Genomic DNA, 17,662 nt, shown 5'->3' with positions numbered 1-17,662 from the left:
TCATGCAGCATGTCTAATTGCGTAAGTACAGTGTTTATTTTTTATGTTTACATTGATTCTTAATGAGTTTGAGGCTAAGCTCCATGGCTAATGGCTAATACTACACTGTTGGAGAGATTTATAAAGAATGAAGTTGTGTTTATGAATTATACAGACTGCAAGTGTTTAAAAATGAAAATAGCAACGGCTCTTGTCTCCGTGAATACAGTAAGAAACTATGGTAACTTTAACCACATTTAACAGTACATTAGCAACATGCTAACTAAACATTTAGAAAGACAATTTACAAATATCACTAAAAATATCATGTTATCATGAATCATGTCAGTTATTATTGCTCCATCTGCCATTTTTTTGCTATTGTCCTTGCTTGCTTACCTAGTCTGATGATTCAGCTGTGCACATCCAGATGTTAATACTGCCTGCCCTTGTGTAATGCCTCGATTATGCGCTGGCATATGCAAATATTGGGGGCGTACACCCCGACTATTACATTACAGTCGGTGTTATGTTGAGATTCACCTGTTCTTCGGAGGTCTTTTAAACAAATGAGATTTATATAAGAAGGAGGAAACAATGGAGTTTGAGACTAACTGTATGTCATTTCCATGTACTGAACTCTTGTTATTCAACTATGCCAAGGTAAATTCAATTTTTTAATCTAGGGCACCTTTAATGGATCTTGAGAGAGGAAATATCGTTGCTGGCAATGCAGGCCTCACTGAGTCATCGGATTTCAACAAAAATATCTTAATTTGTGTTCCGAAGATTAACAAAGGTCTTACGGGTGTGGAAAGACATGAGGGTGAGTAATAAATGACAGAATTTGTGGGTCAACTAACCCATTAAGAAATGGGCTTACATATACAGTAGGTACAGCTTTGCAAACAATTGTATATATCTAAGATTAATCTCACATTTAAACAAAAATAATAGGCTAATAATAATTATGATTATTATTATCATCATTGCAAATTTGAGAAGTCCAAAGTGGGCTATAGCCTATATCATGTGTGTTCCAGATAATTGCATGTTTTTTAATATAAATTTTACACACTTTTAAGCTATCCATTCATCAATGGTAACTGGTGAGTAAACTTTTTCTGTATGTTTCTTCATTCTTTTCAAAATCATGCCTTATATATCAATCTGATAATCTTTGTTATTGTGTCTGGTTCTTCGATCAACTCCATATTTCTTTGTCAGTGCAGAAAGCTTAGTGAGAATTAGGCTATATGATTTATTGTCACTCTATTTTTGTCCCCAGTTTGTATACACAATGAAAATAATAGGCTATTAGTGGGTAAACATTATGAAATAAAGTTAAACAATTATAAGTTAAACAGGAATGTACAACATACATATTTAGGCTATAACATGATAACAATAAGTCTGGCTATAAGGGCATTTCATATTGCAATAGTTCAAGCGCACATTTTGGCTATTGTATCGATACTGTATGAAAAACATAAGGTCGGTGATTTGTAAACAAAAAATGTTACTAAAAAACCTTAATAAGAAAAGCACAACTGGATACAACCAGCAGACTTTTTCTCTTTTTTTTCTACACACAATCCTTGTTGGCACTCCCAGTACTTCCGGTCCTCGCTCCAATTCCTGTCACTAAAACGTGTCTCGCACCAATCAGGTTTCTCAGCATCCAGCAGCGCCCCGCCCACAACTATTCCAGCCTCGTTCTGGAGACAGTCCAGGAATATAAAGCCTTTGTCCGGCTTTTCCAAATTATTACTGAGCCACGCCGCTACTTTTTGAGGTTTATTTGAGAACTTCTCGCACAATTTCTAACAATGAGGGAGATTGTTCACATCCAGGCCGGTCAGTGCGGAAACCAAATCGGTGCCAAGGTAAGAACAGCTTTTCAGAGTATAAAAGCGAGTCATTTAAATATTTAAAAAAAAAATACTCTACAGGCTCTCAGAATGCAACAAAAAGCCGCTATGTGTAAAGAACCCCAGTGTAGTTCTAGTTCAAGGCTTTTACCTCATCTAAAAAAAGAAACATTTGATCTTAATTTTGTTTCTGAACATATTAGAAAGCATAATATTATGCAGAACACACCTATTTTTTTGCATTGCACATCTTACCAGACGTTATTAATAATGCATTACACTATAGCAACACGTTGGGCAGTTTTATAGACCCACATTATGTGCAAGAATTTTTTCCATTACACTGCTTTGTCCTTGTGAACCCCCTTTATTCACGCCCAAAATATGCGGAGCCCATTCTTCATTCATTACCACTCTTTCTTTAACACGGTCTGTATAGCAATTTCTCTAAATAAATGATGCTCAAGTTCCGCAGACTCTAACCATAAATCTCTTTGTTTGTAAATCAGAGATGTGGGTGAAGGGATTCACTTAGGGAGAGGGGGGTCTGTCCTCTTTCTTTCTTTCATTCTTTACAATGCACCGGGTGTGGCGGGTCTGATGTGAACAGCAGCGCTCTCAGTAATTATACGACCCGTTATCAGTGTCACGAGCCCTTTAAACAGCTGTCAGGACCAGCTCGCGAGCCATGACACATGACACTAATATTACTAACGCATACCTTAACATAAAAAAAAAAAAAAAAAACATGAGGATTTTGTAGCTTTTGACTAAATTCTTAATTTTATGTGCAGATATTGACCGCTGTGATTCAATGGTCAACCGGAGGATGATGGGAAGGGTGGGGCGATGGAAAAAGACAATGAACGATTTTAACAGAAACAATTAAAGAAGGTTAATAATGTGGAATTATGAACTCTTAATCAGTTAAATCAAGTGCTTTTTGTATGAATCATTGTTTAATTTACCCTAAAATTAGCTTCTTTTTTCCCTGTAATTGTTCCCAGAAAAGGATTACCCACGTCTATGCATTTAAAATATCCAATTAATCCATTAAATCCGATTCTGTACCACATCAACACAGACATTAAAGCTGCCAATAAGGACATATTCACACCCATGATGACCCCATTAAGATGCATATTTTTTTAAAGATTGCCCATGAGATGTTGGCATCAGAAATTGGGTTAAATCGTCCTCATCCTTTATAAGACTTGGACGTGCCTTTCAAATGATAAGATTGTGAGTGTCTGTTGAACTCGTCTGAGGTCAGGGCGGGACGAGGAGGCATCCAAAATGGACTTAATGGCTCTAACAGCTGCTGCCCATCCCCTCTACGGTACAGATATAAATGAAATATGAATAATTAATGAGTGAATTGCATATTCATGGAAAACCTTTGATTTGTTGGATTGAATAATTGGTGAAATTATATGATATAATTAATGCTGAATGATGTCATATGTGTCAGCATAGTATTTTATGAGGCTATTATGTGATGACACAGCAGAAATGTAGGTTGCCTGGAGTAACAGGTTTTTAATAGGCGAGTGTCAGAACAGGGTCACAGGAGGGCTGTGTCAGTCAGCGCCTTCTAGTTTATTGGCCTCATTCTTTCAAAACAATTATTTTCAATATATCCCAAGAACAATCTTTTCTTTCTCTATTCATGTTCGCTTGCTGCCTTGTTAAGTCCATCTCGACCCCTCTCTCCCTGCTTCTCTCTCAGATTAAGGTCACTTGGACAGTAACATAGAATTAACGATTTAAACATCAATAAAGCCTCTTTCTGAGCTAGAACTCATTTGAATCCAATTCCAGATTAGTGATTAGTTGATGCTGTTTCTCAATATTTCAGTGTTTAATAAGATAGAGTGGAGGTAAAATTTACTAAACTGCACTACTAAACTATGTGCAATGAGGGAGATGTTTTAATTGCTGTGTGTTGTTTGCAGTTCTGGGAGGTCATTAGTGATGAACATGGAATCGACCCAACAGGAACCTATCATGGAGACAGTGACCTGCAGCTGGACAGAATCAGTGTCTACTACAATGAAGCTACAGGTACTTCACTAAGACAGCCATATAGGGCAAGATGGGGAAGATGCCCCCCTTTCATAACAGTGTGTACCCATCAAAATTTCACTGTAAAGTTTATTGTAAATGATTTATCTGTGCACATCATTATTTAAGAAAAACCAAATTCCCCTCCCCCTCACTACGACATCTCTTATCTGATGATGTGTTCACCAGTAAGGCAGGACAATTATCCCTCCCCTCCTTCAACCTGTCACTCACAAGAAATGAATGCAGTAATTAGCAAACAACAACGATTCAATCAATTCCCGATGGATGAAGTCAAGCATTTTTTTTCTCATTTGAGAAGCTGCTTCAGTTGGAAATGTCACAATTGAGAAGAAAACACAATTTTTACAATTTTCGTTTCATGCTGACTTTTAGGGAAATAAATGGAAACAACTAAAAAAGTTGTCATTAAAGGTGCAATATGTAAGAATTTTGCAGTAAAATATCCAAAAACACTAGGCCGGTGTTATATATTTTATATATAAAATATATAACCGCATTATCCTCGGTTTTAATTTGTAAAAACCATGGAAACACCAAAGACGCTTTAATATTTAAAGGTTTTAATAGGCAAGGGAACAACTGTTTTGATATATTTATACACAGAAAAGTAATTGTTGTTATATAGCTCAACACGTTTAGTTTTATTGTTTTATTATTTTCTTGATTTTTTTGCGAGTACCATGCTTTACCATGCCTCAGAGAAAAACACTATTTTGTGAAGTAGCTAACATAGCATAATCAGATGCAGCTTTATTTTAGTAACAGTAATACAGCATTTTCTTCATCATACACTACATTTTAAAAATTCATTTTTATGCCATTTATCAACTCAAACCATCCAACATTTATTATTGATATTCTAAACTTGATCCATCTTACTGCAGTGTGCAACAGTGTCTCACAGCAGCCACCAGGCGAATGCACAGAGTAACATTATAACACTTTCAACACACTCAATTGTATCTAATATGATAAACAGAGCTGCGTTACCTCATACTCATGACCGGAAAAGCGGAACGGCGCCGGCGATTGTGTCATAATAAAAGTTCCACTGCTCGTGAGGCGTGTGTTGCGCAATCGCTCCAGCGGCCTCGTTCAGCTCCCACAACACTCGGTCCTGCTCTACTTCATACTACAGTAACGTTAATAATTGCATATATGAACATGATTTCTTCCCGAGTCCTATCCCAATTCTTTTCCACCGGCTGTGAGGTGAAGACGACATGTCCCAAGATTCCGCACTCAAACTTGGTGTCATCAAGCTACACCTTTATTTTGAATAGGCCTCTAGCGACCTCTAGCGGACAGAAACTATTAAATATTGCACCTTTAATTGACATCTTTTATATATCTAGAACCTTATTTTATATAAGTAATATATATAATATAAAAGTTATATTAATATTAATATTAAATGTATTATGTGTACTGAGCTGGTCTGCTTCTTTCCCATGTCCCTGTGTCTCTCTCTCTCTCGTGGAGGAGGTAAATATGTGCCAAGAGCAATACTAGTGGATCTTGAGCCTGGCACCATGGACTCTGTGCGTTCAGGACCCTTCGGACAGATCTTCAGACCAGACAACTTTGTTTTTGGTGAGTGACTAGCAAAAGGGAATATGTTAAAAAAGTGCAAAATATGTTAAAAATATTAAAGTAGCAAGTCTCAGCTTGCACATTCTGATGTGTGCGCTTCATGCCACCTCACAGGACAGAGCGGCGCTGGTAATAACTGGGCCAAGGGCCACTACACAGAGGGGGCGGAGCTTGTGGATTCCGTTCTGGATGTGGTCCGAAAGGAGTCCGAGAGCTGTGACTGCCTGCAGGGCTTCCAGCTCACTCACTCCCTGGGTGGAGGAACTGGCTCCGGCATGGGCACCCTATTGATCAGCAAAATCCGCGAAGAGTACCCTGACCGCATCATGAACACCTTCAGCGTGGTGCCTTCCCCAAAAGTCTCTGACACCGTAGTGGAGCCTTACAACGCCACACTGTCAGTCCATCAGCTGGTGGAGAACACAGACGAAACTTACTGCATAGACAATGAAGCCTTATACGATATCTGCTTCCGCACCCTCAAACTCACCACTCCCACATATGGCGACCTCAACCATCTGGTCTCTGCCACCATGAGCGGCGTCACCACCTGCCTGCGCTTCCCCGGCCAGCTAAATGCTGATCTGCGGAAGTTAGCGGTCAACATGGTGCCCTTCCCCCGTCTGCACTTCTTCATGCCCGGTTTCGCCCCTCTGACCAGCCGAGGCAGCCAGCAGTACCGCGCCCTCACCGTGCCTGAGCTCACGCAGCAAGTGTTCGACGCAAAGAACATGATGGCAGCCTGCGATCCCAGACACGGGCGCTACCTGACCGTCGCCGCTGTGTTCCGTGGCCGCATGTCCATGAAGGAAGTCGACGAGCAGATGTTGAACGTCCAGAACAAGAACAGCAGCTACTTCGTGGAATGGATCCCCAACAACGTCAAAACCGCAGTGTGCGACATTCCACCTAGGGGTCTCAAAATGGCCGTCACCTTCATCGGCAACAGCACAGCCATCCAGGAGCTGTTCAAGCGCATTTCCGAGCAGTTCACGGCCATGTTCAGGCGTAAGGCTTTCCTGCATTGGTACACGGGAGAGGGGATGGACGAGATGGAGTTCACAGAGGCGGAGAGCAACATGAATGACCTGGTGTCCGAGTACCAGCAGTACCAGGACGCCACCGCCGAAGAAGAGGGCGAGTTTGAGGAAGAGGCAGAAGACGATGCTTAAGAAGGAAACGAAAGAGGAGGTCTTAGCGTGTTCAAGTTTGAGTAAATGTAGCAAAACCGATACGGAAACAACTTTTAGTGTCTCAAGTAGAAATTAGCACTAGACAAATGGGGCCAAAAATAACCAGAGGAAGGCAGAAAGAATGTTCTTAAACACAGAATAGGTGGAAAACAGTGTTTACAATTACAAATTGCTCACTTTTTTGTGTACTTCTTTACTATTCTGATGGTCAGTCGCTCTCTGTACAGAACAGGGAAGAAAAAATGGCAAACATCCAGTTAGAATCAATGTTATAAATGGATTGATGGTGGGGTCAGGGAGGACAGTAACATCTCATTATTGTTTTATTTTAACATTTGCTTCTGTTTGTCTGCATATAACTGAAGTAAAAATATTATTTTGGTGTTTTCTTGTGTTTTCTTTTGTTACTATTGCACTAGAACAGGGCAACTCTGTGAGATGATGGCACTTCAACATGACCTCAGTGGGTCTGATTGCAGTATTTAGAGAAATGTTTTGAAGAGAAAAGTATGTTGTGTGAAAGATGAAGGAAAAGAAAAGGACTGAAAGAAAGACAGAATAACCGGTTCAGAAGAACAGGGTTATTTATTCATAACCTCGCTTGGACGCCAGCCAACGTCTACAGGAGGACAGAAATCGATTAATGACATGGACGATACAGGCAAGTATTATGCAGATGGAAAGACAGGAGTTTTAGCATGTTGAATTGATTGTTGGTGCAATTGTTAAATTCATGGACTCTGTTATGTCTCATTTCTGAGCCCATACATTTAAGTGTTACTGCATATTGTTAATTAAATGTTTTGATGTTCCTTGATTGTCCCTGTGTGGAACAAAACTGAGCCTCTGGAGAAAACCAAAATAAAAATGAAAACAATTTCGTTAAGAAACAAGTCTTTGCTGTGGTTTTTGGTGTAGTACACATCCTAGAAAAGCTCAGGTTGAACCTATAAAGTCACATTTAGGTTTGCACATAGAAGAACTGTGCCTTAGTGAATTGCTTGCATCTTTAAACACATGATTCATGATACAGTAAAATACAGCACAATATACATATGATATGAGAGAATATGCATATGAGGCCTATTATATGTATGTAGAATGGAAAATAGCGTAAATAAAAAAGTATACATTATCTTAATGATATTATTCAGTTGTTTTTAGTAAATTATTTTGAAATAGATTTTAACCCTCTATGGGACCGATTAAGAAATCACACTATATTTCATTTGGAACTCGCATGTGAAAAAGTCACAAATTCAGAAGCAGCTTCACTGCTTGGAAAGAATTTCTTAGTGTTTCAAAAAGCATAAAAAACATTGTTTCTTTCTTGGAATTCTAAATCATTAAGTAGCACAAGTGAAAATCAACAAGACTCTTCCTTTTTCAGTGTAGCCAACACTTTCCACACATAACTCGATTTTGACCTGTGTAGTCATCACTTTTGGAGCTTTTGCTTGTCATTAGTGAGGCCAATAAGCAGTTTTTCCTGACTTCTGGTTGTAGAATGGATCACATTTTCCTGGCAAAGAATAATGCCTGACTTCCACAACAATGTATGACCCATATTCTTCATCTCTGACATCACCCTCACTGCTTCTATCCTCCTTGATCTTCAACATATTCCTTTCTTACTACGACCTTGTTTTCTGACACAATGCTGTCACTATCATCAGTACTTTCTGGAAAAGGTACAGCATTTCCTCTCTGTCTTCTATAAAACTTACCAACATCAGCCTAAAACACAGGCATAAAGGCCTGCTAGTACTGACTACATGGAAAATATGTATCCCTTAAAAGGACTTTGTCATTTATGCATGACACACAGATTTTTTTTTTGGTCTTTGAGGTATTGTTTTTACAAAATGTGCATTAGGATGTACAATGATATTTAAAAAAAAAATTGTATTATATATTTTCCAGTCTAAAATGAACCTTGACAGCATGTGACCTAACATATGCTAATGTCTCCACTTCCTTGTTGCACATAGATTTTAATTTCATTATCTGAAGGGGATATCATATGATAATACTAAAATGTAATTTTTTGGGGGGTGTGTGTGGGGGGATATTATTATTATTGAATTTTAAATAAATAAATAAAATAAATAAATAAATAAATAAATAAGATTTAAAGTAAATAAATTAACATTGAATACTCACGAGATTCAGACAGAAAAAAGTAAGATCTAAATTATTGCTTCTCAAAAAATCGTAACTGAGGAAAAACAATTTCAAACACGCCCCCTCTGCAGAGAGCGCGGAAAACTTTGGACAAAGGCCACTGCTATTTCTCAAATGACCAATCAAGCCGCAGTGACGCATTTTCACCCAATCACTATAGGCTCAGTCTTTGACTGACAGCTTGTCTAGCGAATCAGTAGTCTTCGTTTAAAGGGCGGGCCTTAGTTTTCAGGAAATGGTTTCCTAGTGTTCTGCATGGTAAGGTAACCGCACATTTTTATTAAATTCAGTAGATAATGCACGATATATCAGCACAAACGTAAACAATGCTCATGTCTTGCATGTTTACCTTTGCATTATGAAGGGAAGCATTGTTTCCGGTTCAATTTTCCTGAGAAGTAGTGTGTACATTTCACTGCTTCCAGTGTGGCGCTTAGGAAAACTTATTCGATTACGAAATGATGAAAAGTGTTAACAGTGTCCTAATATCATGCCAAATTTGTTAAGTAAACGTTTGTCACACATACACATCGCCACTTATCAGAAAAATGACAATGATGATATTAGCAATGTTGTTTATGTGTGTAATGCGTATTCGGGCTTAAAATATCTTGATTTACATTGTGAATGGTATCCATGACAACCATATTTCTGTTCTAACATCAGTATTGATCTTTTAGCCAGAGAGGAAGATGGATGCCACTCAGCAGATTGAGGATCCATACTCTGAAGAAGAAGATCAGGAAGAGGAGGAGAAAGAAGGAGGACCAGAAAGAGAACAGTTAGCAACACTGAAGGTGTTTAAAAATGACCATATACCAGAGGCAGGTGAGACAATCAAGCTGACTACTACTTTATGTGTTAATGTGAAACTAATGTTTCCTGAACGTTATTGAAAAGATCACATTCATTTCTCTTTTTCTCTCTTTACACATTCAATCAGAATTCCCTCTCTACGTCGGAGACAATGTTTTGGGTCGTGATCCTGCTGTCTGTTCTGTTCTGCTTCCGGCCCGATCTGTGTCCGGTCGGCATGCTGTCATCTCCATCTCAGTGTTCCGCTCTAGCAGCAGATGCTCTGGTAACGATGATGCTGTGGAAGCACTTTTATGGGACATGGGCAGTTTGAATGGAACCAGAAAAGGCAGATTCAAGCTGACGCCTCAGGTACGATACGCTTTGACCGAGGGAGAGAGCGTGGTGATCGCCGACGTGCCATGTCAGTACATTGGCCTGAACATCTCGAACAGAGATGCTCACGAAACTCCAGAGAAAGAAGTGTCCAAAAAGGAGAAAAAGGAAAGTTCGCCACTATCGAGCAGTGACTCAGAATCAAAGTTGAGGAAAGGTGTGCGGAATGGGTTGAACGAGAAAGAGAGGAGTGCCTTTCCCCCTGTGCCTTTATGGAGCCATGAGGATGAAGAACCCAAAATGTGTTCACCACTGCCAGCTCACAAACAGCCTGAGATCACCCTGGTACCTGAATCAGACTCAGATGGAGAGAGTGCTACGGATGAGAGGAAAGATTTTGGTAAGTAAATTGAAACACAAAGAAATATTACTGAAAAGATATGGTTACACATTATTTTCATGCTTTGTTTTTTTCTCTTTTTCTATAGTTTCAGACTCAGCATCCTCTTCTCATCTGTGTAGTTCCACAAATTCATCATTCCTGACCCCTGCAAAAAAAGTCATTCCAGAGAGGTAGATTGAATGTTTCTTGATTTATTTTTTTTCTCCAAACTAGTCTTTTACAAAAATTACATAACTTGATTACATAATGTTGATGTGTACAGCTCTACAAATACCCTTAGTTTTCTTGTGCTTAAAAGAAACCAATAAATACTAAAACTTAATAAAATAAACACCATTTTCTTTCTTTTTTCTCTCAGTGAGGATGAGAGCTCCATCACTCCATCTTCAGCCTCAATGGACCGATTCAGACTGAGGGAAACCTCTGGTGAACCGTGTTCAAACTCATCTAAGCCTGGCCTGCGAGCTCTCAACTTGGAAAGTGACACTGATTTTGAGGAAACCGACATGGAGAACAGCAAGACTGAGGTCCAGCCTGAATTATCTGCAAAGGTGGAACTAGTACCTTCAGCTGAATTTAATATGGACAGTGATACTGATGTTGAGGAAGAGGAGCCGGAGACGAGTAAGGCTGAACCAGAGGCTCAGGAAGCAGTAACTCTAGAGAAATCTATATCTTCAGTTGGTCTTCATATGGACAGTGATACTGATGTTGAAGAAGAAGAGGAAGAGAAAAGCAAAACTGAACCAGAGGCACAGATGGAACAAGCTCCAAAGGTGGGACCAGTACCTTCATCTGAATTTCATATGGACAGTGATACTGATGTTGAGGAAGAGGAGCCAGTGGCAATTAAGGCTAAACCAGAGGCTCAAAATGCAGTAACTCTTGATAAATCTTTATCCTCAGTTGGACTTCATATGGACAGTGATACTGATGTTGAAGAAAAGGAAGAGGAAAGCAAGACTGAAGCAAAGGCCCAGATTGAAGAAGCTCCAAAGGTGAAATCAGTACCTTCAGCAGATCTTCATATGGACAGTGATACTGATGTTGAGGAGAATGAGGCTCCTATAACTGAAAATATCTCTGAAAAGAAAGCAGAAGTTTTAGCAGTCACAGAAAGCACTTCATCAGCACCACCACATACAGAATTCAACTTGGACAGTGACACTGATGTTGAAGATGAAGATGACAATCCCATAAAGGTTTCCATGGTGACAGAGGTTTCACATCCCATTGGAGAGGGAAGTGATGTCAAACCTACATCAACTCCAGGGTCAGAGCTCCACATGGACAGCGACACAGATGTAGATGAAGAAAATGAGGACAAGGAGAAGGTGAAGGCCAGAGATCTTCTGTCAAACAGTGACACAGATGATGAGGATCCTTTTAAACCTGTAGCAGGCAAAGCTGTGAAGGTTGCAGAGAGTCGTAAGGCTTCTGTGGGTGCCAAAGCAGAGCAGTCAAAAGATAGTAACCATAAAATACAAGACCATCATTCTCAAGCAAAGAATTGTCTTGAGGAACCAACCCAAGCTTTTGGTCACTTTGAAGACTGGGAACTGCCACCCACACAAGCATATGGTAACCATCACATTCACTTTCTGCCTATTAATCTCATTCTTGTTTATTATTGTATTCACAAAACAGTAAATGCATAAAATTGACAATTTTTTTTAAAGCTAACTGTAAGACTGCTACTAATGGTGCATTTCTGTATTTTCTTAATGTCTTGGAGACTGTCATTACGACTATTCTGGATTCAATACAAGTTAAATTCAATCATCAGCAATTGTAGCACAATATTAATTAACACAATTAAAAAAAAAAGTTGAAATGCTAATCTGTAAACATTAAAATATTCCATTTCAAAAGTATAGCCACAAGATGTAAATGGTAAGCATGTTGATTTTAGTGTGAAAAAAATTCTTAACATTTTCTGCCTAAAGTTGTCCAGGTTTACTACTTTATCATGACAACACAACGCAACATAATACAAGTTTTAACAGAAGAGTAAATGAAAATTACATAACACTTTCAACAATTTTCTATTTTTACATTCTACAAAACTTAGCTTTAATCACTTCCATTATAAGTGCCTCACATAACCCAGCTTTTTGCTTTTTTTTGCTTTCTTTTCAGTTGAATGAGTCAAAATATTTTTTTTGTGGTAATTAATATTATGCTTATATTAACTTATATTAATTCCATACATTGTCTTTAATGTGAAATCCAGGAGCTGTTGGGGCCAGTGCTAAGTTTAAGCCAAAGCAGCTTGATCTTGAGGCTACGCAGGCATATGGAACAGAGACAGACAGAGATGAAGAACAGGAGGAGCAACTGAACCATACCCAGCCCTATTCCAACCTCACCACTGCTGAAACTCAGCTCATTTCTGTAGAAAAGACTTATGATGATGATGAGGAGGAAGATGAAGAGCCACACAATGACTCTCACCTTTCCACAGCAGACACTATAATCATCGCCAGCACCCCAAGACGAGAAGAGCAGACACAGCCCTTTTCTCTCTTCACAGCCCAAACGCAACACATCTGGGAGGGAGAAGACAAAGAGTTTTATCAGAGTGAGCCCACCCAGCTCATTGAGGCAGACACCATCAATGAAATGCAAGAAGGTGAGGAGGAGAACATGAAACGAGGTAGGAGAATCCATGGTGGAGGGAAAGTACATAAAGGTAAAAACTCCAGCTCCTGTCTTATCATTGCAGAAACTCAGCCCATGTGTGAGGAAGAAGAAGCAACAGACAGCTTTCAGAAACCAAGTACCAGACAACAGGCCGAAAAATATGATTCTGCGCATCTTGATGAAAACAATTCTAGCTCCCATGTCACCATAGCTGAAACACAACCAATGAGTGATGATGAAGCACCACCAGATCAGGACAATGTGGTCAGCAGTATTCATACAGAAAAACCTACCAGGTCCCATATCACCATCGCTGAAACACTACCAATGTTTGAGGAAGACCAAGCACCAGAGGATGATCTGAACGAGGTCAGCAGAAGACAAACCGACAAAGGCGACCCCATACAACAAACTGAAAAAGCCTCCACTTCCAGTCTTGCCATCCCTGAAACAAATTTTGGTGAAGATGAAGAGGGACAGGAGAAAGAGCTGATCAGCAAGATGCCTAGCAGAAGATCACGCAGGGGTAGACCAAAAAAAGAAAAGGAAGCCCTACAACCTGTCCATCACACTATCACAGAAACGCAAATAATGTGTGAGGAGGAGCAAGCACTGGATGAAGATATGAAGAGTGAGATCAACATGGGGGTACCAAGTATAGGACAACAAACAGATGAATTCAGATCTCCAGAGCTTGCTGAAACAGACTTGAAATCCTGTGTCACTATCGCTGAAACGCAACCTATGTGTGAAGAGGAGGCACCATGTGAAGATCTGACTAATGCAGTTAGCACCAGCCAGATAGACGAACACAGCTCCACAGAACTCCCAAAACCCTCCAGCTCCCATTTCATTATAGCTGAAACACAGCCTATGCATGAGGAAGATGAAGGACTGGAGAAACACCTCAGCAGTAAAACATCAAGCAGAAGATCACGCAGGGGAAAATCAAAGAAAGACGAGGATCCACAAACTTCCGAGGTTGCTGTTCATCACACTATCGCAGAAACCCAACCAGTTCCTGAGGAAGTGATTGAGAGAGATGAAGATCTGAGCATTGGTGTCAAATCCAGGAGATCCCGTAGAGGAAGACCAATAAAAGAGGACAGCGTTCCACAACCTGCTGAAGCTGCCGTCACTTCCCTTTCCACTGTCACAGAAACACAGCCTGTTTGTGAGGATGGAACCGGAAGGGATGAAAATCTGAGTATAATCATATCCAAAAGATCTCGCAGAGGAAGAAAAAAAGATGAAGATGAACCTGCACCGTCTGTTGGACCAAACTCTGATGTCATGGTTGTTGAAGCACAGCCCATGTCTGAGGAAAATGCTCAAGAGGAACCTAGTAGCAGAAGTAGCAGGAGACAAAGGAAAAACAAGACAGAGGTGGAAAGTGAGACACCTGCACCTGTTAAAGTCCAGGGTAAAACCAAAAAAGGGCAGGAAGGGAAAAGAAAGAGGGGGAAAGCATTGTCTGGGGATGAGGGAGAGAGTGAAGAGGAAAAAACCACGAGGAGAGGAGCCAGAAGAACAGGTATGAAACAGAAGTGTAGTGAAAAGGAAGAAGAGGAAAGATTGGAGGAGAGGAATTCCCAAGCAGAGAAAGAGCTCCAAGAACAGGAGGAGCGAGAGAAGATAGAAAAGGAGAGACTGGAGCATGAGAGAAAGGAACAAGAAGAGAGAGAGAGGACTGAAACCGAAATTAGACAAAAACTGGAAAGAGAGCAGAAGGAATTAGAGGAAAAAGAACAACTGAAAAGGGAAGAAGAGGAAAAAATAAGAAAAGAAAATGAGAGAATACAGAGGGAAAAAGAGGAAAAAGATCGTTTAGAAAGAGAAGAGAAAGAAAGGTTAGAGAGAGAGAGTAGAGAAAGAGAAGAACAAAGACAAAAAGAAGAGGAAAGAATTCAAATGGAGAAGGAACAAAAAGAGAAGGAAAGATTAGCGGCAGAGAGAGAACGATTAGAAAAGCAGAAACAACAAAAAGAGGAGCTTCAGATGAGAGCAAGAGAACAAAAAGAGACAAAGGATAGGAACCATAAGGAAGCCAAAAAGAATGAGCAATTGGATGGGGACAAAACAGAATTGGAAACTCCTCTTGTTCCTCCAGCCAGGCGAACACGACGTTGTTCAAGCTCATCTATGAATTCAGATCAATCTGTATCCTCACAACAGGAGCCATCCAGCCAGAGGGGCCGAGGGCGGGGCAGGGGACGGGGTAGAGGAAGACAGACAACTAATGAGCAACCAGTCGGTGCTAGACAGTCTAGCCGGAGAGGACTAGCTATTGGAGTCGAAGACACAGAGCAGGACCCCAATTCAACAACCCGTTCCCGATCCCGCTCCAGTTCTAGAAGTTCTGAGAGATCTGCTAATAGTGTTGTAACGTCGAATCAAGGGATGAGAGGAAGAGGCAGAGGCAGGAAGAGTGTTAAACTACCAGAACCGCAGGAAGTTTCCCAAGCTAAAACTCCTGGAAAAGGCAGGGGAAAAGGAGGCAGACTTTCAGGTGTCGAGAATGTAAATGTCGGAATGACCAATGAGCGTGAACAAGATGCAGAGAAAGTAGAAGACACTGCTGTACCTCAAACCAACAGCAGAGGTCGCAAGAGAGCAGCCAACACTAGCACATCCACAGAAGAGGCTCCAACACCCACATCCAAGACTCCAAGGCGCTCTGTGTCCAGTCAGGCGCACAAGGTCACACACACCCCAAGATACAGAAATTTACTAGCAAGTTTTATCACTTTGTGGATGACACCAATCTGTCCTCTTCTCTTTTAGGTGTTATTCACTGGGTTGACTGATGAGGATGGAGAAAGAGCGGTCTCCCATTTGGGTGGAAGTCTGGCGAAAGGGGTGAACGATATGACTCACCTGGTGACTGATAAGGCAAGACGCACTGTTAAGTTTTTGTGCGCTGTTGCCAGAGGGGTGCCGATCGTGACTCCTGAATGGCTAAAGAAGGTGAGGGAGTGATTATTACAAAAATGTTCCTGATTCAAACCAAGCCAAACCTAAAAAAACCTCAATCCTTATCTGATTTTTCTCCTAAAAATGCATATGTTTGGTTGATGTATCATTTTAAATGCATTGTCAGGTGTTCACACACATTGAAAATGGTTCTGTTTTGAATTTTGGGTGATGATATACAAAAAAACAACAACAGTGCCATTGACAATCTAATAATAACCCTACCCATTCAACACACATACACTACTATCTCAGTGAGTCAAAGGCTGCATTTATTTGATCAAAAACACTGTAATAATTTTACAAGCTTTGTAAAATTAGAATTTTAGCATGATAACATCCTCTCTTTCTCCCCCAGTGTGGAAAAGCTGGCCATTTTCTTTCTACTGATGAATATATATTGAAAGACGTTGAGCAGGAGAAAAAGTTTAGTTTCAGCCTACAGAAGGCACTGCAAACCGCTCAAAGTCAACCTCTTTTAAAGGTATTAATCCCTCACAAGCACTTCTGCCTTTGTGTATCAATCCCAAAGTATACTATTTCCATCACATATATGCTCTAATTTTGCTTTCATAGGGTTATGAGATTCACGTAACCAAATCTGTGATGCCAGAACCATCTCAAATGAAAGAAATCATCACCTGCTGCGGTGCACGTTTCCTCCCTAAAATGCCCTCAGCTCACAAGGTACCCAGAACCAATGCGTATATTCTCTTATTATAATACACATATTACATATTCCCATATTTTAATGCGGTTACCCCCTCTCTACTCAGGAGCACACTGTGGTGGTGTCATGTGAACAGGACAGGGCGCTTTGTCAGAAGGCAGTGAATATGTCATTGCCCGTGGTCAGCACAGAGTTCCTATTGACTGGCATTCTGCAGCAGAGAGTTGACCTGCAGGCCTATTCTCTCACTTCCTCTCTCGACACATCCAATCAGCCTGCAGCCCCAAAAGCTGCTGCCAAGGGCCGTAGGAAGTAGTGGCAATGACATAGGAAAGGACTTTCCTTGTAAAACATTTGTGCCAGTCGAAGACAGAATCTGATTTATGCATAGACGTTTACGTTGCATAAGATGAATATGTGACACATAACATCCCAGTTTTATGTAGACAGAAATTAATTAGATGAGATGCTGCTAGGCTTGTAACCACACACCCACCGATTCCTGTGAATGTGAGAGATGGAGAGAGTGTGAGGTGGCTGTCAATGAATGATGAGTGTGTTAGTGAAGGGAGAATAAGCTCCTCTCATTTTTTAACCTATATCTTCAATAAACACTTTCAGAGCCAAAATAAAGAGATATTGTGGATTTTTGCGTTTTGGTATTTAAAAACTTTTGATAAATAGAAACAAAATGCAGATAAAAACGGCAAAAATGATCTAGTGCACATTTTTATTCATAAGGGCGTTGGTCTCAGTGATGAATCGATCTGAAGAACACCTTTAAAGACCTTCACGTCGGTTCTGCAAAGGTTGGCTGAGTGTGTTCGGATCCGTTGACACGCCCATAAGGGGTTGAAGCGCCGGGCTTTACCGACCGCACTCGAGACGCGGCGAGATACCGGACAGATTCCTAAGGAGCATCTTAGTCCTTAAG

At 40.4% G+C, this 17,662-nt stretch overlaps 2 protein-coding genes across 4 annotated transcripts; both read left to right on the top strand.

The window, feature by feature from the left end:
• The first annotated feature begins 1,757 nt into the window (after positions 1-1,757).
• Positions 1,758-7,596, top strand: tubb5 (tubulin, beta 5). Of its 2 annotated transcripts, none has more exons than XM_067404173.1 (4): positions 1,758-1,865; positions 3,806-3,914; positions 5,424-5,531; positions 5,646-7,596. In XM_067404173.1, the coding sequence occupies exons 1-4, from the start codon at positions 1,809-1,811 to the stop codon at positions 6,701-6,703; spliced, it is 1,332 nt and encodes a 443-aa protein (XP_067260274.1). In that variant the 5' UTR covers positions 1,758-1,808; the 3' UTR covers positions 6,704-7,596. The 2 variants fall into 2 exon arrangements, with proteins under 2 accessions (XP_067260274.1, XP_067260266.1); XM_067404165.1 differs by having other exon boundaries at positions 5,421-5,531.
• A 1,998-nt stretch (positions 7,597-9,594) lies between these two features.
• Positions 9,595-17,348, top strand: mdc1 (mediator of DNA damage checkpoint 1). 2 transcript variants are annotated; one of them, XM_067404127.1, is made up of 10 exons: positions 9,595-9,736; positions 9,852-10,439; positions 10,528-10,612; positions 10,801-12,023; positions 12,676-13,074; positions 13,168-15,785; positions 15,870-16,052; positions 16,417-16,542; positions 16,635-16,745; positions 16,835-17,348. In XM_067404127.1, the coding sequence occupies exons 1-10, from the start codon at positions 9,601-9,603 to the stop codon at positions 17,042-17,044; spliced, it is 5,679 nt and encodes a 1,892-aa protein (XP_067260228.1). In that variant the 5' UTR covers positions 9,595-9,600; the 3' UTR covers positions 17,045-17,348. The 2 variants fall into 2 exon arrangements, with proteins under 2 accessions (XP_067260228.1, XP_067260221.1); XM_067404120.1 differs by having other exon boundaries at positions 12,676-15,785.
• The last annotated feature ends 314 nt before the right edge of the window (positions 17,349-17,662 follow it).

Source organism: Chanodichthys erythropterus, chromosome 2 (genome assembly GCF_024489055.1).
Source record: "Chanodichthys erythropterus isolate Z2021 chromosome 2, ASM2448905v1, whole genome shotgun sequence".
Classification (NCBI taxonomy): domain Eukaryota; kingdom Metazoa; phylum Chordata; class Actinopteri; order Cypriniformes; family Xenocyprididae; genus Chanodichthys; species Chanodichthys erythropterus.
This window is presented reverse-complemented; position numbering and strand designations above follow the sequence as displayed.